The sequence below is a fragment of the Macrobrachium rosenbergii genome, chromosome 10 (assembly GCF_040412425.1).
Source record: "Macrobrachium rosenbergii isolate ZJJX-2024 chromosome 10, ASM4041242v1, whole genome shotgun sequence".
In the NCBI taxonomy this organism is placed as follows: Eukaryota; Metazoa; Arthropoda; class Malacostraca; order Decapoda; family Palaemonidae; genus Macrobrachium; species Macrobrachium rosenbergii.
The window spans coordinates 25,517,404-25,542,060 of record NC_089750.1 but is presented as its reverse complement, the minus strand read 5'-3'; the positions used below and the strand labels follow the sequence as shown (position 1 = coordinate 25,542,060).

Here is a 24,657-nt window from a genome sequence, read left to right as displayed (position 1 = left end):
TATTGTGCTAGAGACTTCCAATTTATTGCAAAATTAAGTTAAACGATTGAATATTATTAGAATGTAAGAGTTTTAGCTTACAATTGCGTTTTTACCATTTCGGTCGAGTTAAAGTTGACCGAAGGTTGAAATTTTGGCAGTTATCGTGATTTATGTGAAAATATTTCAAAACTGATAAAAGCTACAACCATGAGCTATTTTCTGTTGTATTCTACATGAAATTGCGCACATTTTCATATATAAAAGTTTATGTAACGACTAATGTAAAACGATGCAAACATTACGACAACATGACGAAAAGAATTTCTGAGATGTTCGGACGAGTAACGCATCATACAGAGCGTAAGGAAAAAATTTTTTTTTTTCAGAAATTCACCATAAATCGAAATATTGTGCTAGAGACTTCCAGTTTGTTGCAAAATGAAGGTACATGATTGAATATTACTAGAATGTAAGAGTTTTAGCTTATAATTGCGTTTTTACCATTTCAGTCGAGTTAAAGTTGACCGGCTTGAAATTTTGGCAGTTATCGTGATTTATATGAAAATATTTCAAAACTGATAAAAGCTACAACCATGAGTTATTTTCTGTTGTATTCTACATGAAATTGCACACATTTCCATATATAAAACTTTATGTAACAACTAAAATAAAACAGTGCAAACATTACGACAACGTGATGAAAGAATTTCTGGTGCAGGCGTAAGGAAAAATTTTTCAAAAAATTCACCATAAATCGAAATATTGTGCTAGAGACTTCCAATTGGTTGCAAAATGAAGGTAAATGATTGAATATTACTAGATCGTAAGAGTTTTAGCTTAAAAATTGCGTTTTTGACCATTTCAGTCGAGTCAAAGCTGACCGAAGGTTGAAATTTTGGCAGTTATCGTGGTTTATATGAAAATATTTCCAAACTGATAAAAGCTACAACCATGGGTTGTATTTTGCTGTATTGTATATGAAATTTTGCACATTTTCATATATAAAACTTTATGTAACGGCTAATATAGAACAGTGCAAAAATTACGACAAAATGACAAAAGAATTTATGAAATTTTCGGCTGAGTTACCGCCCGTGCGTAAGAAAAAGTGTTTTTCAAAAATTCACCATAAATCGAAATATTGTGCTAGAGACTTCCAATTTGTTGCAAAATGAAGGTACATGATTGAATATTACTAGAATGTAAGAGTTTTAGCTTAAAATTGCGTTTTTCGACCATTTCGGTCGAGTCAAAGTTGACCAAAGGTTGAAATTTTTTGTAGTCGACGTACGGTACATCCACTCGGCACCCAACAGACAATTTTAGTCGACGTATGATACGTCCAATAGGCGTTTAAGGGTTAAAATAGGCAGTGAACTTTTAAAATAGGCAGACAACTATTAAAATAGGCAATTCCAAGCATTTTTATACGGGGATACCAACTTGATGCAGATTTTTGCTTAACGCGGGTGGTTGTGGTCCCTAACCTCCACGATTACGGGGGACATACTGCATTCCCTCCTAAGGTGACACTGAATGCTCCTGTCTTATTTCTTCTATATATACTTGTTACCAAGTTCAATGACCACTCCCAGCTCACACTAAAAGATAATCCTGCATAAAAGGCAGTGGTTTATATTTCCATATGAACAGCAGTGGTTTATATTTCCATATGAACAAAAGAACTTGACAACTTTTGGTACCATATATAGTACTTTCAATGTACAAATAAATTTCTAATTATACCAAACTTAGCCACCCTTTAATAGTTGGAGAAATACAGTAACCAAGGCATGCAACCTGTCCTTGTGCCATTCTTATAAAAATCTAGGTTACACAGCTTTCATCAGAATACAACCCTTGTGTAAATTAAGAAGGTACTGAAGCTTAATGAATATATTAAACAGTTCATTATAGTATAATGTGTTACATTATCTAATATGAAAAAATTAGGCAACAAAGAAAATGATCTTACCTAGTCTTTAAAAACAGCCTGAAGTTAAGTCCAAACCAGGCACTCACTTTTCTGAAAACCTGTAAAAAACTTCATGTTATCTCGGTAATACAGTAATACCTAATAGCGCTTAATTTTCAATGTAATCTCGATCTCCTTGATATTACAGCTACATTCATATAACATATTTTCCTTTCTAACATTAATGGTGCATAAATACTGTACTGAATTTTGACCACAAGTGTTTTACAGTGCAGTACACAACTGCTTTAAATTAGGTTTTCACTGTAAGGCTTTTTCAAGAAACAACAATGAAAATATAAAGAAGATATTTTCCAAAAATATACACGATACCAGCAGGTGTATCTACATAAAACGGGCCAGAAAATGGCAATAATCCATGCCTTCTCCAATTAGAAAATCAATGCTAACTTAATGTCTGATGGATAAGGAATATGTATCCTGAGGATGTGCAAATAAGAGAGCTTGTGGCAGTTTGATTAAAAATGAGTTAAGTCTCTGTGCCAGTTGTGGAGCCTATGTGAATGAATGTTTACCCAAAGACATTTGCCAAAATGGAAGAAACGCACACACACATTGGCAGGTTTATAGGAAGAAAAAGGAGCAGCATTTTTCCTGAAAACAAAAGCCAAAAAAGTTTAAGTGCTGGAAAACATTGAAAGGTGCCAGATCAATTTGACAGTTTGCTTATAAAGTAGTTGAAGTCTGATGTTGCGAAGGTGTACGCGCTTGCGAGGAGATGCTTATGGAGCAGGCCAGAACTTTTATAAGGAACTAAACCTAACTAATGACACTGATTACTCCAAAGATTTGTTCTACTTTTGATAACACAGCAATATATATGTGGAATGACCCCGCAAGACTGTTTACATAAGGGGGTCTTTAGGGGATGAATTTTGTCATCCTGGATTTTCTGTGGTCCGGCAGTGGCCATTTATCAAGGGTGTCAGTTTCAAGAAGTCAGGTTGTTCCTAACTGCTTCAACAGCTTGTTATGTTGCTCTACAAGGTAACGATAGTTTTGCTATTCCTGTAAATTAAAGCTTTTCTTCTGAATACTTTCCATATTTGATGGCATATAAGACCCAACCCCCTTTTTCTCCAAAAAATGGCTTGAAATATACACCGGGGTTTTATATGAAAAAAAAATGAGGCATTAGATAAGCTAATGTTTACTGAGATGCCAAAAACTCCACATACTGTATTGTTACCAGTACACTGTACTGTACTGTATCAAATATTATTATTATTATTATTCAGTATATGAAACCTATTCATATGGAACAAGCCTACTGGGACCATTGACTTGAAATTCAAGCTTCCAAAGAATATGGTGTTCATTAGAAAGAAGTGAGAGGAAGTAAAGGGAAATAAAGAAAGAGATACCACTTAATAAAAAAGAAAAAATAAAATAAAGAGATAAAGAGATAGAAATATATCAAAATGAAAGAAGAATAGCATTAGGGTAGTAATGCACTGCATTTCGCTTGAACTTCATGAGTTCCAATTGCACGACATCCTTTGGGAGGCCGTTCCACAGTCCAGCAGTGTGAGGAATAAAGGACCTCTGGAACTGAGAAGTTCGAAAGTGAGGCACATTTACTGCATATTGGTGTTGCTGTCCAGCAAATCTAGTTGCTCTCGGCATATAAAGGGGATCAGGGATCAATTGTTAATGTGAAAGATCTCTGTTGAAATACAGCTTATGAAAAACTGACAAACAAGAGACCATCCATCGATGGTCCAAGTCGTAACTGCTACTTTTATGAAACAGAAACCTACCACCATGAACCACTCTATCTAAGAGAGATGAATCTCTGGCAGAAGCAACCATCCACGCCAGAGAACAGTATTCCAGTCAAGAAAGTACAAATGACCTAAAACAAGTGGCACTGATTTTGCCACTGTTATAAATATATGAAGCCTTACAAATAATACCTAACTATCGTGTGGCATTTGTTGAAACTTTCATTAGATGCTTCTCAAAAGTTAAATTTGCATTTAGAATAGTTAAAGTTTCATACACTTAGAATAGTTAAAGTTTCAGACTCATTCAGCAAAGTTCTATCCACCTGAAGGAGAGGATGGGGTGGGAATCTGTATGAGATCTGCTAATCAAGTGTTTTTGTTTTGCTGGAGTTCAGCCTCATACCCCACCGACTACACCATTCCCTGATCCAGTCCATGTCCTGAATGAGGCCAAGGGCAGCTTCATTTCTCATAAATGGACACTTAACTACGTCCACAAGTGTTGCATCATTGGCATACTGAACAAAAAATTTGGTATTTCTGTCAGAGAATTTTTTTTATTACAAAGACTATCATGGAGAAAGAAGGTGCACACACGCATACTAAATGCCTGTTTAACCCAATACATACATATATGTATGCACATACAGAATGAAAAATATACAGCACCCCAATTTTTATGTGTTTCACATTTCCACACTTAATTTTGTTGCAGACTTTTGTGGAACACAGCATTCACTTGTCCGCGTGGGAAATTTCAATAATTTCCGGAGTCTTCTTTGGCCAGTATCTCTAAAATTATCACTAATTTGCTTTTTTTTCGTAGAGCAACAGTGTGTATTCACTAATTACTAAATTTTTCATTAAAATATATGTATACTGAGAGAGAGAGAGAGAGAGAGAGAGAGAGAGAGAGAGAGAGAGAGAGAGAGAGAGAGAGAGAGAGAGAGAAGCACAAGAATTTTTTAATGAATTTATGGGAGATGGTGAGGACTAATCATGTTTGTAAGATAAATAAATGATTTCCCTAATAATAAATACTAATTCTCAAATAATAATAATAATAATAATAATAATAATAATAATAATAATAATAATAATAATAATAATAATAATAATAATAATAATAACAATAATAATAATATTTTGTTGAAAATAATGGCAGTTTTCAACGAATTAATCTTATACGGGTTTTTTTCAGTTCTCCTAACAATTCGTTTTTCTGGCTCAGCTAGGTTGTTGAGTAGAATTCCAATATTCATATTTGTTAAGTTGGGATATTTGTCAAAGATTGTTTTATGAAAATATTATATTTTGCTTATATCTTGTACATTGTGTAGTCTACATGTTTCAACCATCTCCGTGATCGTCATCAGGACGTTGGTGAAGACAAACTAAATGAATGAGTGTATAGGGACCCCACCACGCCTACCCTGAACATCCCCGAACACGCCCTCCATTCCCTGCTGGAAATCTGCACAAAAAGGGCCCCCTTTTCCAGTCACCGTGGACATATGTTCACACAGATTGACGGTGTTGCAATGGGATCCCCTCTCAGTGTTCTCTTTGCTAACTTCTACATGGGAACCATCAAACAAAGGGTCTTCGAAAATAGCAGCCAACCCAGAATGTACATGAGGTACATCGACGATACCTTCGTTGTTGCTGATTCGCAGGAAGAAATAGAAGACCTGAGGCGTGCCTTCCACCAGCACAGCAGCCTCACCTTTACGACAGAGCACAGCCAAGACCACCGCCTCCCTTTCCTCGACATCCTGGTTGAAGAAAAAGAGGCCCATTTCTCCACCAAGGTCTACACTAAACCTACGAACTTGGGAATGTGTCTCAACAGAGAGAGTGAGTGCCCCGGGAGGTATAAGCCCTCTAACATCAGTGCCTACATCAGGAGGGACCTCTTGCACTGCTCCTCCTGGAACAACACCCATAATGAACTTGAGCGTGTTGCCCAGGTCCTCTTTAATAATGGACACCCTGACAAAGAAATAGGAAAATCTATCCACAGGAATGTCGAGAATTGGTACCAGCAGGAGCCACGCCCCAACGTCCCTGAACATATAGATCTCTACTATAGAGGATTCTTCTATAAGAAGCACAAAGATGACGAGTGCGCCCTCTGAAAAATCACAGAAGAGAAGGTCAACACCACCAACCCTCAGAAGGTCAACTTAGTAATTTATTACAAGAACTGAAAAACAAGCACTTTGATAATGAAGAACAATCCAGCCGCCCCTCAGCAGGACCCTCTCAAGAAAACCAACATAGTTTACTGTTATCTATACCCCGTCCAAGGATGCCTCGGCAGTTACACTGGAATGACAACGATGCGTTTTTCGAAGAGAGTGTCCTGCCGTGCCCAAGAGGGTGCAATCTTCAATCATGCAAAAACTGCCCACAACCAGAGAATTAAATGACAAGACATTATCCTGAACATCGACATTATAGATCAAGCATCAGACCATCGCCGACTGCACCTCTTGGAAGCCTTGCATATAGGAAAAGAAAGACTATCATGGACCATCATGCAAGAGACCTTTCTTCTTCCTACAGCTACCAGGAGACCCACAACGAGCGCCCACACAACGCGACCATCGACCAGGATTCATCATACAACGGAAGTGCCTATCAAAATTCCCCTGCTCCTTCCCCACGATGCAGCACTCACATGCAAAACAGACAATCGACGCACGAAATGCAGCTTAGAGCGAGAGGAATGCCCACAGGCCTCCAATGATAATTCAGCACCGAATTTTACCCCGCCCACCACTTATATAAAAGCCGATCTAACCCGTTATTCATTTAGTTCGTCTTCACCAATGTCGTGACGACGACCACGGAGATGGTTGAAACATGCAGACTACACAATGTACATGATATAAGCAAAATATAATATTTTCATAAAACAATCTTCGACAAATATCCCAAATCAGACAAATATGAATATTGGAATTCTACTGAACAACCTAGCTGAGCCAGAGAAACGAATTATCAGGAGAATTGAAAAAACCCTGTATAAGATTAATTCATTGAAAACTTCCATTATTTTCAACAAAACATGCATCAAAGATGGTCTACTCCCTGCAAATAATAATAATAATATAATAATAATAATAATAATAATAATAATAATAATAATATACTGTAATTAAAAAATGTACGTATTTCTATAGCATATTATGTGAAATTTCAAACGAACAAATACATATTCCCAATCTTTTCCAGAGCTCTGAAGTGAGGAGGGAGGTTGGACTTGTTATATGTGTCAAATATCCGACCAAGACCCTCGTGGTCAGATATCTGACATATACTGTATGACAGGTCCAACCTAACCAACCCCCTTACTTTAGAGCTTTGGAAAAGATTGGGAATATGTATTTGTTTGTTTGAAATTTCACATAATTTACTATAGAAATGCATAAATTTTTAAATTACAATATATTACTATTATTATTATTATTATTATTATTATTATTATTATTATTATTATTATGTTGCCCACTTGGTGGTTAAATAAAATTGCTACAAATGATACTGAAAAATGTTTCTCTCTCTCTCTCTCTCTCTCATTTCAAAGATTAATAACAACTTACTGAAATAAATAATTTTTTAATTGTAAATGCATTTGTACGTAATCACAAAAATACTAACATTATGTAATTAACAAGCCTGAACTACCCACGTATTTTAGATATGCTCTATACAGTGGTACTATCCTAAAATACTTACCTGTACAGTAAATATATCAAAATCATCTTACAACACAGGAAAATATACGTAAAATATACACCCAGCACATTACATACAATATGAGCAGAATGATGCGCAAAGTTATGTAGGCCAAAGAAAACGTGTGTGAATGATACGGGATACAAAAGAGTAACAGTTGTAGGCTTGAACTTAATTTTACAACATGATTTTGAAATGATATTATGGTGGTGTGGGATGATGGTCTGAGGTGTATTTTTGTTTGAACAGTCAAGTTTGGAGATGAACTATTAAAATAGGCAGTTATAAGCATTTTAGGGGTGTACATAGCCTACTGAAGAGTAACAGTAGTAGGAAAGTCCTGTAATGTAAGGTTACTTTGGGTCTTGTGGGATGATGATTTGGGTTTATTTTTGTTTGAAATGATACTAAATTGTTTTAGTAAGATAGTTTAAGGTATATTTTTGTTTGAGCTATCAAATTAAGCAGTGAAATGTTAAAATAAGCAGTTATAAGAGTCTTAGTTTAAGCTGCTTTTGTTTTCTTGTTTAAATTACATTATACTGTACTGTAATTATTAAAAAAACAGATTAGTTTTCCAGTTGGCCTAGTAGCACACTTTGTCCAGTTTTTTCTGACTGTAGCTATATATTTCACTGACAATGAATGCTTCTGTATACATTTTTCCAGCTATCCTAGTACTGTAGCATGCTTTGTCCAAGTTTTATCTGACATACTGTAGCTATATATTTCAATAACACTGAATGCTTAAGCATAAACACAACAAAAATTGTTATTAATTGACCCTTCTGAAACTGGAGGTCTTATGTGCTATCAAATGCAGTACAGTATGTTACTAAGATGGCCTACCAAAAGGAAATAATTTTGTGAAAACTAGTAAAACTATTGTTCCATACTCTAAAATAAATTGAGTATACAATTCAGAAATCTGTAATCTGGTTAAATACCCAGCATTTGCATTATATGAAGGTCTGCATACTCATGTTAGCTAGGGTAACTGTAGATAAAAATATTCTTCATTTTAATAATATAAATTCCACATATTAAAATAGTACTGATTAATTTAAAATCATATCACGTCACTCATTATGCATCAGTAAAACCAATTTATGAGCACCTTAATTCTATTAGAAAGAATTTGAAAATAAACTATATCAATCATACACTCTCCTTTCCACTTGAAAAAATTAAATGAGAAATTTCAAACATGAACAATACTAATTCCTGATGTCTATAAAGCTTTAAATATCACCCCCCACCTAAAAAAAAGTAATACTGTATATGGTTTATTACTCACCATGCAAATATTGTAGCAAAATAAATACCCACTCATTCATGTAGAAGAATGTGGACTTGTGGAAGAACTGATTCCTAAAACTAAAGTTTGAGAAAAAAAGGATTTAGTTATTTAAAACAGCAATTAAAGGAATGATAAAGCTTACATGTATAGTGTAGTCGACCTGGGGTGCCATATCAGCATTGGTGCCTCCACGCAGGATCAAACGAGTTGGAGAGCTGGCAAAGGCTGCACAAGGTAATGCTGCTTGAATCAACAAACTTACACTCCTGGAAAATAGGTATGAACTTGGAATTTTTGAAAACCAAAAGTACAAATACTTCACCATATTCAAAAAATTTATACCAAATAATTCAATGGGTTCTCCAAAATACTTTAAAAGGCTTAGCAAACAAAAAGCAAAGATATATAGACAAGCCATTACTAAAGCATTACAATGTGTATCTTGGAGGGGGAAGGGCCATCATCAGAAAGAAGAGCAGTTGTTAAAGGTTTGGCACAGGTCAAAAAAGGTAGTTTTAGATGTAGCGGATCTACTTTAGGATCTCAAGAGGACCTGTCTTGCAAGGCATTCACCTAATCAGGGCTCTCTTCACCAGGGTCTTTGATGACACCTTAAAAGAACTTGACTGCATCTTGTGACAGTAGACCTCTCCACATTCTTGTAAGTGTCAGACATAACACTGAGGGAGGAGAGAGCCCCATTTGAGGTTTGAGGGGGTCCTTACTGAAGTCCAATGCCAATGACTTACAAGGCAAGGGTATACAGTACTAGATTATTTGGAATGGTAACTGGAGATCAGAGGAGCTGATTCAATACCAGAGGCCAGGGGGCCAAAGCCATGGGAGGAACAGGAGCAGCTGAGGCCACATGAGACACAGGGGTGGCTGAAGCTGGTGGAAGTGAGGCAGAACCACTGGCATGAGTCCAATAGGGTTACAAGCACAGATATTAAGAACCAAGTAGGAACAGAGGGGTCAGGAAAGGAACACAGGCAAGGATGGTCCTGGAAAGACTTCAGATGCATAGACACTTATGGAGGGTAGGTGGAGGGTAAAATGGAAAAGGCTGCAAAAAAGGGGGAAGGGCGAACATAAAAGGACTCAAAGCCGTAGGGTAAGGGCTTGAAAGACTGGAGCAGATGGTGGGACACGGACCAGAAGGCACCCTCCTCACATTCATGGGATCTGACAAGGGAAAACTGCAGGAAACAATGCAACAGCCTAAGACAATGACATCTGGGAACAAGGGAGCAGCTGAGTACACAGGCAAACATTTGGAGGTGGGTTGAAGAATACACAACTGCTACTGCAGAACAAAGATAAAGTGGGTCCTGGAAAACAGAAGTGTGAAAAGGACCTCGAAGTCATGGTGTCATCATCATGCATGAGGACCACAGAAACAGGGAAGGAACAAGATACTGAGACATCAGGGGAGCTTGGCCACTGCCGAGGGAAGGTTGACCAAAGGAATGAATTTAGACACCACTGAAACATCTGAAGTAGCCAAAAGGAAGATGGGGTAACCCAAAAACCTCTAACAGGAGTGATACATAAACCTTCTGGCACATGAAAACGTGGGTGTTACTGGTAATCCAACAAGTAAACAATCAGAATGGAGACTGGATAAGACCTACAGTACACATGCAGAGGCCTAATAGGAGCAAGAGGCATCACAGAGGAAGGAGAGACCCCATCCAAAGAGGCACCCAAAGAAACCTTCACTGCCATGACATTCCAAGCTGAAACTACTGACTTGCCACACATAGGGAAAGGTCATCTGTGGCTAGGGCTAAACCTTTTATCTTTGGACCAATCTTTCAGTATTTTTATAAGTAAAAGCAGGTGAGTAAACTTAACCTGTACAAGAAGGGCATGAAAAATTTGGGTCCCAGATAAGGGATGGCAAAAACATGCTGCACAACTTGACTCCTTACCAGCACAAGTACACTGTAACACAATGGAAATGGGAATGCAAATGAAAAATCATAAAATCTAATGACATGACAGAGGAGAAATAGAGAACCAAAAGCAACTTACACTCTGAGGGGAAAACAGAAAATAAGGGCTAAAATAAACAGAACTTCAAGAATCAAATCACCCCAAGAACAAGTGTTAGGTAAACAAAATAATTCGCCCAATCACAACCCTGTATTACCCAATGTGAACTGAGGTGCAATGAAGAAAAGCCAAAATGGTAGTAAAAAGAGAGCTGATTCAGAAGTATGCCAGAAACGGCACATGATAAGAAGCAATATGAAGCAAGAGCCGTAAGCTACTCACAGTAACAAGACTGCAGCAAGATGGCTATCAGTCATGGGCAAGAGAGAGGGAGATAAACCTGTGATAAAGTCTAACCCACTAAACATAACAATGCAACGAGAATGCAATGAAAATATATACATGACAAAGCTCATGGCAAAACTGCAAAGATGCTAGAAGGCCTAGAAAGAAGGAAGCAAAACCAAAGAGGATAAAGGCACACAGCTTACCTTAAGCGACCCTTGAACCTTAGGCAAAGTGCTTTTCTGTTCAATAAAGCTTGGGCTAAACAAGTTGAGCAGCCACGACAGGCTGACATAAGGGTAACATGCCAGGGTCAGAATGAGGTGAAAGTAGTCTGTAGTGCCAGACATCTGTCTTCGATACCTGAGCCAGTGAGAAATACCCTTTGAATGCAAAGGACAGAGAATGCCTCTGATTTCTGGGGCTCTCATCTAGGATGAAAGGCTCTTTCTCACCATATGACCTGACATTTATGCTTACTGAACTTTACAAACCCAGAACAACACAGTGTTCTTGTGCCTGGCAGTTATAACAAAGTCTGATACTTGGCCTTAAAATGACAAGTACTGTGAAGATAGTACTGCAAAAATCTATTAAGGCAAAAAGGTACCTTTTCTCAATCAACACCTAAAAAGTTCAAGAGTGATGGATCAAGAGGCTCTCAAAACTCTTGTCAACGACAGACAGGTTCGAATATTCTTACCAAGAATTCAGAAACACACAACGATAAATGTGCTACTATACCTTGCAAATACTATACTAAGCAAGAGAGCCTGTGAAACTCGCCTCCTATCTTCTGCAATAGTAAAACTAACAGAAAAAGAAACTTGAGTGTAACACTATTCAAAAGCCTACCACAGGGGTTCATACAGTACCATAATATCCTTCACCTTCTGGCTAACAATCAGAGGCGGGTGACTAGTGCCACTCCAAATACCACTGAAATGACCATAGATGCAGCTGCCCACGAGAGCTAATCTTTTCCAAGGATGACAGATGACCTAGAAATGCTTGCCAATGGCATTCCTTTGAGACAAGATCTACACTATCACCTCCCTGAACGTGATAACCCAAGAATCTGAAGGAAAGACTCTCACTGCTACCATACTGATCAGTAAGCCCAGGTACTTTGTCTGCTGCTTGGGCTAAGCTTCAAATTTTACCATTTATCACAATACCCAAATAACAACATGGTGAGAAGAGAGATTCAATTCTGAATCAAATGAGCTTCAAAGGATAACATATCAACCTATAGTCAAGATAACTCTGCATCTTGTGTGACAAGGCCAAAGCAGACACAAAGCACTGGGCTTTGAGCAGTGGTAGACTGCCCCATCCCACACAACAGAGGTACTTCCTGGTATGCTGATGGATGGATATCCAAATATAAGCATCTTCCAGTTCTACACAAATCATGAAGTTGCCCTCTCTAACAGAATCAAACACAGACCATGACATTTCTATCTTGCATGGAGCCTGAAGGACAAACTCATTCAGCAGAGGGAGTTCTATGACCAATCTCCAGCCCCTGTTGACTTCTCTATCAAGAGAAAGACTGTAAACATCAGGAGAGCAGTAATCAATGACTTCCGTGTGTCCTTCTCCAGCATTGCCCTCACTCTGCAGACAAGGTGAAAGATTTGAACGATACTGGGGAATAGGTTAGGAAATGAATAGCAACCAGAGAAGGAGGGGGAAGGGAGTTTAATCCTTGAAATGAAGTATAAAAACAACTGATAGCTCACACTATCAATGCCATGTTGAGGCATGAGAGGGGAACACTAGCCTCAGGGTCCACCTCCCTTCTTCCCCTATCTGCCTTTCATAGTGAGACCTGAAAAGTAAGTTAAATGGGTGGGAAAGCATCCTGGCACTTCCCTAGAGGATTAACATTGCTGGAGTCCATGTCTAGATCTGGAGAAAGTCTGGCATTTCCCTGATCCCAGTGTTGCTGGCATAATTGCCAAAGACGGCTTGGCTAAGGTCTCCTTCAAAGCTAACAAGAGTTTTAAAGGATACCACACAGTGGATCAAGGCATCCCAAACCTCTGCATGCCTTTTCTTTTTCTTACACTGCATCAATCTTGCTCTTTGTTAAGAACAAGGAGGAACCTAGAACCAACCTGTTCCTTAAAGTTAAAACCACTCTCAGTCAAAACCTCCCTAGAGAACAAGCTGCAAATGGCATCAAGCCTTCTAAAGTCCGGGTTTGCTCACAGGTTTGCAGATAAATGTGATTGTAATGTTAAAATCATTCTTCCTGACAACAACAACCCTCTACCTTACCCAACATTGCCTTGTCTTAACTCATAGGACACATCATTGGGGCTAAGTCTGCCACTGTGTTCAGTCACAGGGACAAGCAAGACAACACTTGGAAGAAAGCCATGGTGACTTAATCCATGGCTCCAGCTTTACCAGAAGAGAAAGGATACCTTCCAAATAAAGCCTTTTCAAGGAGACTGTTCATCAGTTTGCAGACTGATAATCTCATGGCAGAGGGCAGGGCTCAGTGTCCCCAGGGTGTAGTACTTAATAGACATGTCAAAGGTAGGAGACAAACTTGAAGCAACCATTGGAGGCCAGAGAATTCTCTTATTTGGAGATTCAAAGAATTAACTTCCTAAAGGACCTCCAAGCAAAATGACTGAATAACCACCAGAGTGTAAAGCCACTGTGCTCATGAATGAAGCCAGTGACTTCTTGAAGTACTTCTATGGCTGGGTTTCCTGAGGTTCCATAACCAAGGAACCCTCATGCCCTTCCAGACCCCCACCATACCAAAAAAAAAATGGACCTTCTACCTCAAGAGTCAATGCAACCTAGTGTCTTCACAAAGGATCATAGAGCTAAATGTTCTGCACTGGCAGTCCCTGGTTAACAGCAGGGGTTCCATTCCTGGCCGAGCGCCAATAACCGAAAATTGTCATTAACAAGAACATCACAATGATTATGGTAACAAATGGAGTTTATGACATCGTAAGCACCAATTATCAGCTTAACAGCACTGTTAACTGCTTACTGGCATCGATAAACCATTTACTGACACCATAAACCGCTTACTGACACCAATAAATTGCTTCCCGGCGCCAATGAACCACTTACCTGCGCTGATAAACTGTTTACCAGTGCCGATAAACTGATTACTGGCACCAAAAATCGCATACCCGTGCCGAAAATCTGGTTAACGACACCGTTAGTCAAGCGTTGCAAAGCCTAAACGCCATTAACTGTTGCCACCAGTCAGCAGGGACTGCCTGTACATAATCACTGGTTACAAGATACTGAAGTGGACAAGGCATAATCCACACCTTTACCCTGAGTCCTATACCAAGTTGCAGAACCAGACTGCTGAAACTCTACTTGGTCCAAGTGAGCACGACAGCACCTGACCCTCTAAACAGGGTAGTTAATACCCTATCGATGGATCAAGAGGGTGTGTGTGTGAACGATTGCTCCTCTTCCATCTACAAGAGAAAAGATAGTACCTGGAACATAAGACTGATGGGGCTGTGATGAAACAAATCCACTCTTTCTCTTCTGTTTGTTCTGGGTTACTAAGCCTTTCCCATTTAATGGGACTGCAGGCACATACAAAATTTAAAGTGAAAATAATTTTTCACCTCTTTTTCTATATTGTTTAAGATTTACTGCTTTCTTCTGTTTTTATGTTAGGTTTTCCAGATTCTTTTGGTTTACCACAATTTTATTTCATGTCCTGATGGCTAGCTTGAAGCCTCTAACTTTTATATCCAATTTTGCCGTTTCTATCTTGTAGCATCTTTATATAATTAACAGACATTCTTTCGATTAACGTGTTGACCTTCACCACATTTGATACTAGATGATGTATACCAAACCCATTCTGTTACATGATTGTTAGATTTGCAGTGTGCATAAATATAGCCACTTGTATACTGTTTGTTGTGTGCCCATATTCAGTGTAACATTTACAGTGATGTGGTTTAAGCACATTTGATCTCAGCTCTGTGTTACCCTACAATTTTAATCTTTAAATGGGAAACTTTCTCCACTAAATTCAATCTTTGCCACTTCTAATGAGAATGTTTAATCGTCTTGCTGGGTTGAGGTAGATCTGATGAGTTTGCATGTTATTATACCTTCTTTGAAGAGAGCTTGTAGTGTTTTCATCTACCAGAGTAACTCCACTGTTGGGACATACTGAAATACCCTGAACACTAGTAACTGCATTCGATTATTTTACCACTTGTGCTGACTATGATATTTACAATCACATACCAGCTTTCAATATGATTTTTAGAGGTTGTTTTCATCAACCATTTGTTTTCTTTAATAAGCAGACATGACATTTCCTTTGTAGGAAGTCTGATTAAACAAAATTTTCATGCCTCTATGATATTTCCTTGTTTCTAGATAGCTACCAAACCTTCATCAATATGCAGTATGAGCAACTGTTTTTGCTCATATATTTTCTCTTTGTTAGAAGTTGAAAAAACTGTCTGCACAAAGGCCATCAACCTTTGGATAATTTTTTTTATTAATCACCTGGGAATTTCCAATGCCTTTCACAATGTTATGCTAAAGACAACAGATAAGCCTCTCTCTCAATGTAGGATCATTGGGTGGGCTTATATACAAACAGTATACACAATGCTCTTAGTGCAAAAATATACAAAGTGCTCTTAGTCCATTCAAGGTCATTCATCAATTCATCAAGACTGGACCCAACACTAGGAACAAAGCATAAAATGAAATTTTCAACTTACTCAATCCCATCAATTACTCAATTCCACAAATGAGGAGGCATGTCATCAAACTTAACCAAGAGCACTCAAATTGTATTCAGTGAAGCATAGGGGTCATTAACTAAAGATGAATGGTGTTGGTAAGGAAGGAAATACAGGAGTGAGTACTAGGTAAGAGAGCTTAGCTGGTGTAATTATAATGAGATTCAGACTTAGACTGTTGGTCTCAAATGCCACAAATGAAAACAAAAGACTGCTCACACACACACACACACACACACACACACTCTCTCTCTCTCCTCTCTAGGAGCTGTTAATCAGCTCAGTGGTCTGTAAATATAGCTGATACTAAAATGGATAATCCAAAGTTTAAAGTGGCTGATAGCCTACTTAAAAGATAAAACAAAATTCTTAGAATTAAGCAAAGTATATATCGACAATAAAAAATACATATTTATCTGCATTAACTAATTTCAATTCTTACATGTTGCTGTCTCGTTCCCAAATGAGGGAAGGTGATGAAGATACAGTGCAAGTCAAGCTAAGGTCTGTAAGGGCCTTTAGTCTCAATCCCATAAAGCATATGATAACAAAAGTACAGAATAAGCAAAGCTAAGGCTGTAAATGCAAGTCAACGAAGTGTAAGTGTCTGAAACTGCTCCCATGAGTAATTTTATAAATACTGTAAACATATTTTGAATATATAGCACCGTATCCTTTTTTGTAACAAATACAGTATGCAGTCTGACAGTTATAAGTTAATATTATCAGAGTACCCTTGATATATGCTCAAACTTTAAAGAGAATACTGATACTCAGATTTCAAAGACTAGAATTAATTTTTAAAAATTAATGTCAGTACAGCCACATAGCAATACTGTACTACTACTGAAATTTAACTGTTAAAGTATATCTCAACAAAATCTACTTACCCCGCAGTCTGTGTATCCGCCATATGATTACCACCATCAACAGAACCAGGGTAAAAGGTAATTTCACATGACCCTATTTGACCTCCTTCAAGTTTACCATTACACATATCCCTTGTAAGCTGTAGGCCTAAATTAGACAAATTACAAAATATTAATAATAGTGTTAGCATTAAGTTATTAAACACAATAAAGTCATAAATATTATAAGAATTATTAACACAGGTATATGAACTATGTTGTGTATGTAAACTACCTTTGCTTACTTAATGTTTATACTGTATAGTTAAATACTGTACTTATAAAAATTTTTTTTATTTTAACCGTAAAACATTTTGCCACATCTTTTATAAATTCCTAATAAAGTATTTACCTAAACTTTCCCAACACTGTTAATTTTATTTTTGATAGTGTAGCCGCTGTTCATCCTCAAAGGAGTTACACTCTCATGGTACCCCCTGGGCTCCATAAGACAGACCAACCAATTACAGTACAAAAAATTCTCTTATAATTGGTCTTGGCCAGAATAGTGCTTGTTGGCACAGTGATATAATATAAAGGACTCAGGACAGGACAGCTCTATCTCCTGTTCTACAGCGACTGCCTCAGCTGTAAGTTCCACTCGCACAGGTGTCAGAACAGTATATGTTGGCCATTACACTCTGGTCTGTCCAAAAGTTCACTAATCCCCAGGTTTTGCTAAGGAAATTAAGTTCAACTATGCATTTTTTGATTATCATAACTCCAATCAAGCTACATGCTTAGTTTTAAGACCCAGTGAAAAGTTTTAGTTCCTTAAAATTTTAACAGTTAGGCTTATATCTGTTTAAACTGGGAGCCAGTAGGCCTCTCGTAAGGCAAGCAGTTAGGAGTAGTCATTAGGATACTCTGTAATTGCAATGCTTCTTTTTCTTGTTTGACAAGGTGATAATTAGCAGTAAGAAAATAATATTAGACAATTTTCTTATTGAAACCCATTATTCAATGACTTCTTTAATATTGAGAGATGATTTGAGGTTACCAAAAAGGTAAATCGGGGTAGCCTAACTCCTTGATTACAAAACAAACATGAGCCTAGTTCCAAATCGTGTGTACTTATGAGCCTTGGTGTTTACCAAAGACTAGTATTTCCTTTGTAATATTTCATAATCAAAGTAAATTGTTTTTGTGATATTGACAGTTCCCCAATTATCCTTTATACAGGCAGTCCCTGCTTATTGGCGGCATTGGTTAACGGCATTTCAGTGTTATGGCACTTGGCTAGTGACGTCGTTAACCAGATTTTCGGCACCGATCTCCGGTTAACAGCACCATTAAGTGGGGATTTCAGCACCGACTGCCGGCTAACAGCGCCGTTAAGTGAGGATTTTGGTGCCGATCTCCAGTTAAAAGCGCCGTTAAGCGGGGTTTTCAAAACTATTATTGCCGATTTTCAGTTAGCGGCGCTCAGCCAGGGACGGAACCCCTGCACTTAACCAAGGACTGCCTGTATCTGGGTTCTTTTCAAGTGCCAAAGGAAATGCATTCATGCGGATCTACTTCCAACAGGTATTACTCTGCCAGAAGTGACATCACAGGTGATGAGAAAATTGTTGAGATGCTTGTCTTTTTCCTAAGGGAATTTAAAAGTACTTTTTTGTAATTGTGAGCTTTGCCAAACAATTAAAAATTTTAGAGATACAGTGGACACCCGCTTATTCGCAGTTCAGCATTCGCAGATTCAGTTATTCATAGGCTTTTCTGTGGAACATATTTTTCAATAAATCACACAGTATTTGGTAATTCGCTGATTTTTTCATTGAGAAATATTCACTAATTACTGTATTTTCATATTATTTTCCTGACTAAGTACATTTTTTATTAAAAAATTATTTACTAATTTTCAAATATTAATATTAATGTAAACACAGCAAAATTATCAATAAAACATTTTTCTTAATACATTTAAATATTTAATGTAAAATGGACTGTAAAGTGTTTCCCTATGGACTGTAAACAAAACCAGGACCTCAATACTGTATGAGAGAAAACGGAAGTGCATGAATATAGGAGGAACTTTATTAGTTTTCACACTTAGATGTAAGCCATATATTTTTTTAAGGGTAATGTTATAAGATGATTTGAAATGATATTAGTGTTTTAGGATGGCAGTTTAAGGTATATTTGGTGTTTTACCTATTAAAATAAGCAATGAACTATTAAATTAGGCAGCTATAAGTGTTTTTAGAGAGGGGTCTTTAGTGTTTCAACTATTAAAATACAGGCAGTCCCCAGTTTACGATGGGTCCAGCTTACGATGTTCCAAGGTTATGACGCTTTTCGGATATATTCATCAGAAATTATTTCCTGGTTTACGATGCATGTTCCAGGGTTGTGACACATCGTACACCGATCCAACAGAAGAAATATGGCTCCAAAAGGCAGAATAATAAAAATTTGGAGTTTTTTTTTATAAAAAACTAAATAAAAATGCAGTTTACATTGTTTTCAATAACCCAGAGCATTACAAGTAAGGTTTTCTTAGGATTTTTGATAATTTTCAATGATTTTTCGGTTTACGACGATTTTCAGCTTACAACGCGGCATAAGAATGGAACCCCTGTCATAAACTGGGGACTGCCTACACAGTTATAAGCGTTTTTAGAGGGGGGCACCAATATATCACAGATTTTTGGTATTCGTGGGTCGTTGTGGTACCTAACCACCACGAATACAGGGGGTTGGCTGTACTGATTTTATATATTTTTGACAAGATGACTCCAATAATTACTGATTTTAATTAACCAACTAACATAGCCTAGGAGAATGAGACAACCTAACTTTGGCTTTAGCAGCCACCTATCTCTCTCTCTCTCTCTCTGTCTCTTTGCACTATCGCTAAATGAGAATTCCAAGTTCCCCATCTCCCCGGATCCCATTCCCTACACTCTTCACAATCAAGGTTACAAGAACAAGTTTGTCCTCTACAAGAACTACTACTTGTATGGGTGTCGTATTTAGCAGACGTCAGTCTAGTCTTGCAGCCCTTGCTGCAATACCTAATACCTACTTTGAGCACTAGAGTCTCACATAATTCAGTTACAATCAGGAAACTAGCTAAGCTAGAATAGATTACTGTAGTTCTACCAAAATAAACAGTGTACTTCACCAAAAGTCCGCAATGCCTGCAACCACCTGGTGAAAATCAAACCAAAACAAAAGCTGCCCAATAACCTTTGTTCAGTCGCTGAGTGGCTGGAACAAATTGAGCTCCTGAGCTGGGTTGTACCTATTCTTCCCCAAAAGTGGGTGGGGTTGGTTGCCTACACCAAAACAATAGAGTGATACCGCAAAATTTAAAAAACTTAAGTTGCTGCAAAAAGTAGGAACTGTTAGCAATGTAATTACTTGGTAAGTTACTTATATAAAATTGTGCAGTGTGTAGGGACAGCAGCATTCTCTGCAGAAAACTTGTTCAGTGTATGAAAAGCTAGTATGTAGATCAATGGTTTCTCCACACTCTGAGAAAAGGCTTTTAAGCATCATTAGTTGAAGACCTTTCCCATGTTGCATTGTAGTACCTTTCAAGGTTGTAAATTTTAACAACAATATAATTTGTACCACTGCTTTTGTTTTTATTATTACTTTAGAAACATGACAAATTTTGAATTAATTTGTATTTTTCATAGCTAACAAACCAATGGTCTTAACGTGAGGATAAATATTCTAGCATCTCCAATACCTTGTAGTACAAGGGATTGGAGGCAACAGGGTTAGGCTACTCGGGAGAGAGAGGAGGAAACAACTGAGCTATCTTCATCCAAGAATGCTGTGACGCATCAGTTTCTTCCTTACCACCTTACTAGAAGGACGTGTGGCTGCCCATCCTTCCAGAAGCGTGTGTTTTCCCACCCATTTTTCTTTTTTGGTTTGTCATTAGTGCTTTTATTGTGTGTTTTTGTGTTACATTTGATCATACAAACCCATAACTCACCTCAGCCTCTCATGCCTAAGCCTCAGAGAAAATGTCCTGGAGTTGGTGGCTTCCCTTGTTCACGTTTTTTTGGTTTCATTGACTACTGATACCCATTCTACTTGCAGCAGATGCAGAGCTAATGTGTGTAATGTTACTAATCCTAGTTCTGAGTGTCGTTCTTGGCCTCCTCAGCAGTGGATAATTTTTGCCAAGAAAAGGCATCAGAGGAAGAAGCTGGAGGCGCCATCTTGGAAAGGGTTTTCTCCTCCTTCAATGGCTGCTTCTCAGACTCCTTCTTGTTCCTTCTTCTTTGTCCAATCTTCCTCTAGTTGCTTCTTCCTCCTCAGAAGTTTTTACCCTTTCCCATTCTTCCCTAGCTTTGACTGGAACTTTCAGGAGAGGGGTCACTAGGTATTATCTCTCTGGCTGCCCCCATTCTCTCAAGGGGGGGGGAAGTATCCCAACCTGTGAGGGAGAAGGCAGCACCATCTTGTTCTATTTCAGGATCGGAGGCTCAGAAGTTGACTGGCATCTGGGCTTCTCTAGGCCTTCCAGGGGTACCAAGCTTGGGTGGCCTACTGTCCCATTTCCTGTCCTCTCATGTTCCCGTGTTGTCCGCCTCAACAGTTACCAGCCCTGCTGCTCTCCCCTTAGCTGTACCAGGAGTTTCAGTTGTATAGTCTTATTTCTATTATTACTGTTAATATTGCTAAGTGCCCTTTTGATTACTGCATCTAAGGAGTGTAATGTTTTGAATGAAGCTTGGAAGTTGTCAATAAATTTAGTTGATTAAAATTTATTCAACACACCATGGATTAAGTACCAAAGCCTTCATGATGCTAATCTTAATACACCTACAGTTTCTAAGGAATGGAAACACTGGCATTGTAAATTTTCTAATTTCATGGAGGAAAATGAGAACATTGGCCTTGAAAAAACATACTGCAATTCTATAAACTGTCTATAACATAATGAATACTGAAATGCCACTAAAAAATTAAATGTGTACTGTACATCAAAACTCCAAATGAAGCTTTAACTAAGTATCTTTTTGTTACATGGCAACAACAGTCTAGTGAATCTACTGGTGAGTTTTAAGTTAAGCAAACTTAGCAAAGCCAACAATTTTAAAGCTATGAGTGCCAAACAGTATTGAAAGGAAACATTTCATGATGTACTTACAAAAGGAATCACCTACCTCTTATTCATCTGCATTTGTTAGATAACATAACCTTGGACTTGGGGAGTGCTTTTAGCCAAGCTTACGCATTGTATTTACTATTATTAAAACAGTTTAACCATACAACTGAGCTGACTATTAGTTCTCATAGGGCTGGCCTGAAGGATTTAGATGAAATGTGAGGTCTAGGCCAGAGGCCTAGCACTGGGACCATAGGTCATTCGGCATGATGATGAATGAATGAAAATGAAATTAAAAACTGCACAAAGACATCTATCAGAGAGATCTGACAGATATTTCCTCCATGAAATGATTCTTCCTTGAATTACTTCTTTTTTAAATTTTGCAGATATGTTGTTATATAGAGGTTTTAATAATGTATCAATTTCTAATAACAATATAGTTAGTTTTTGTAAATTTTCTTCAAATATAGGTAATGTTTTATTCATTTTACTGAACTTTCTACTCGAATTATCTAATCACCTTCCAATTTGGTGTTTTATTTTTATTAATTCTGTTAGTTTCTCAGACCACCATGGGACTTTGTGTTTTGTTGGATGAGATTTTGATTTTGGTATTGCTCTATCAGCAGCATTTTTAATGAAATCTTCAAGAAATCTATTTTTTTCATTATGATCTTGTACATACTCAAGTGGTGGGATATTCCTAGTGTGGAATTCATATAGTTCCCAATCTGCCATATAAATGTTAAACTGAGGGACATACTTGGCAGGATTATTTTGTAATAATAAAATTAATATTGGAAAATGATCACTGGTGTGCAAGTCATCAACTGTATTCCAGTCCAATCTGTCTACTATGCTAATTGTAGAGTTAAGTCTACTGAAGAAAATGTTCCATGTGTTTTTGAAAAATACGTGCTTATTTCGTTATCATTTATGCAGCACATCATTTGAATCTATGAATTCTTCTATTTTACTTCGTGCTCTATTTGAATTTGCACAATTACAGTCCCATAACGGGTTGTGAGCATTAAAATCACCTACTATTAATGTAGGTTCTTTGGCACTGTTGTTAAATAATTCTTTAAGTTTATCATTGTTAAACAATTCTTCAAGTTTATCCGTGTCGTAATTTTTATAAGGTTGGTTGTATAAATTATAAATTTTATAATTATTGTTTTTTATTCGTATTCAAATACTCGATATTTGCAGGTCAGTAAAGTTTACAGGTACTTTGTCATAACATACTTTGTTATGTACATATATCATCATCATCCATCATCCAGGTGCCATATCCCCAAGGACGTCGGCAATCATGTCTCGCCACTCCTCTCTATTTCCGGCTCTCTGCAGCAACTGAGCTGCAGACATTCTTCCTCCAGTCATTCTCACATATATAGCAGTACCTAAATTTCCTTCTTCCTCTCTGGATGTAGATGGTAAGGTATATTTACATATTGTTGATATTGTTTTGTTGACATGTTGTAAACATATATCATTTATTCATATTCTTTTAGTAATCTTTGTATTTCTCCTAGGTGTAATCTGGTCTGTAGACCATTTACGTTCCATTGTATAATATATCTGTTGAATATTATGTTATAGCGGTTGAGTTTTACTTTCCTTTTTTGTAATATCAACTTGGATTTTTTCTAATAATTTACTCAAGACATTCATTTGTTTTTCTTTTTACAGTACTGCAATCCCCTGTCCCAGGACATCTTGTATATATTTGCTCATAAAAATATAGCCAGGGACTGCTGTTAGTTTTAGTTCTTATCTTTTTTTATGATAGTATGTCAGCTATACAGTAACTGTAATTTTGCAAACCAAAGTACAAAGAAATATTAGGAACACAGCATGTATAACTCACTAGAAGGTACTACATCTCCCCATCTCAGTACATCTTATAAATATTTTACTACAAATATACTCAGAATTTGTTTCTGATATTAGTTCTGATCTAATATGATATTATGTGAGCTGTAATTGTGATTTTACAATCTAAAATTTAAAAATTATTAGAAAAAACATGTATAACTTCATAAAATGAGTATATATTTACAAGTGTCTTGGAAAAGAGGCCCTGCACATGGTTGAAAATAATCACTTGCAACTTCCCATGGAAGGTACAGAAAATTTGTTATAATTGTTTTCTTATACCAAGTGCATTTGCATATCTTCTGCTTTCCATTGATTTTTTTTTTAAATGGACCCACCTTAAAGTTTGCCTGGTCTAGGGGTTTTCTTAATGTATATTTTAGCCCAACCTGTAAGAGTTAACCTTACCAGTATCTAGCATGAAATGAATTACACAAATATCTCTCCTTTGGATTACAAGTAGCAATTACATAAGAATCCAGAGTCAGTTTTCTTTTTGACTCTTAATCATTAATTGTTGCTGCTGTTGATCAAAAGTCTTTTACTGCTGTCCAAAAGAAACAAATGAGACAGTTATCTGAATACAGTAACTGGTGAATCATATGCCTCAGATTTGTGCTGAGCTAAATCTAATGAGTCCCCTCGACTTGGGACCACCTTGACGTGGTGAGGGGGCTCTTGAACCCCAGGAACCTGTTCCCAGGTTTGAATCCAAGAGTCTCATATATAATTACATATTTCTTTAGACTGATTTTTGTGGAATTTTCCACTTTTGCTAAAAATTTATTAGACCTGATAAATAGGAAAAGACATCATACCTAGGATTGGGTTTATATCCTAAGTTAAATAGTGGGAACATTGGTAGGGCCACCAACTACCTGATAATGTTTGGACCTGAGAGATATCAAACTGATAGCTCAAGGGAGGAACTATTCTTTAGGGCTGGACCATGGATTCCGGGGTCTGATTCTGGGGATAAGACTCTCGGCA

The 24,657-nt window shown here is 37.3% G+C and overlaps 1 protein-coding gene across 2 annotated transcripts in view; it reads right to left on the bottom strand.

The window, feature by feature from the left end:
* Window positions 1–24,657, bottom strand: part of Rtca (RNA 3'-terminal phosphate cyclase) — a 170,648-nt gene that overhangs the window by 96,604 nt on the left and 49,387 nt on the right. For both annotated transcript variants that reach the window (XR_010854267.1, XM_067110031.1), the window contains exons 3-5: window positions 16,692–16,818; window positions 8,892–9,015; window positions 1,958–2,016 (exon numbers count right to left, since the gene is read on the bottom strand). Coding sequence is in view for 1 of the 2 variants with exons in the window: in XM_067110031.1 (XP_066966132.1) it covers window positions 1,958–2,016; window positions 8,892–9,015; window positions 16,692–16,818 (310 nt within the window). In the remaining variant the exon portion in view is untranslated. The remainder of the gene's footprint in view (window positions 1–1,957; window positions 2,017–8,891; window positions 9,016–16,691; window positions 16,819–24,657) is intronic.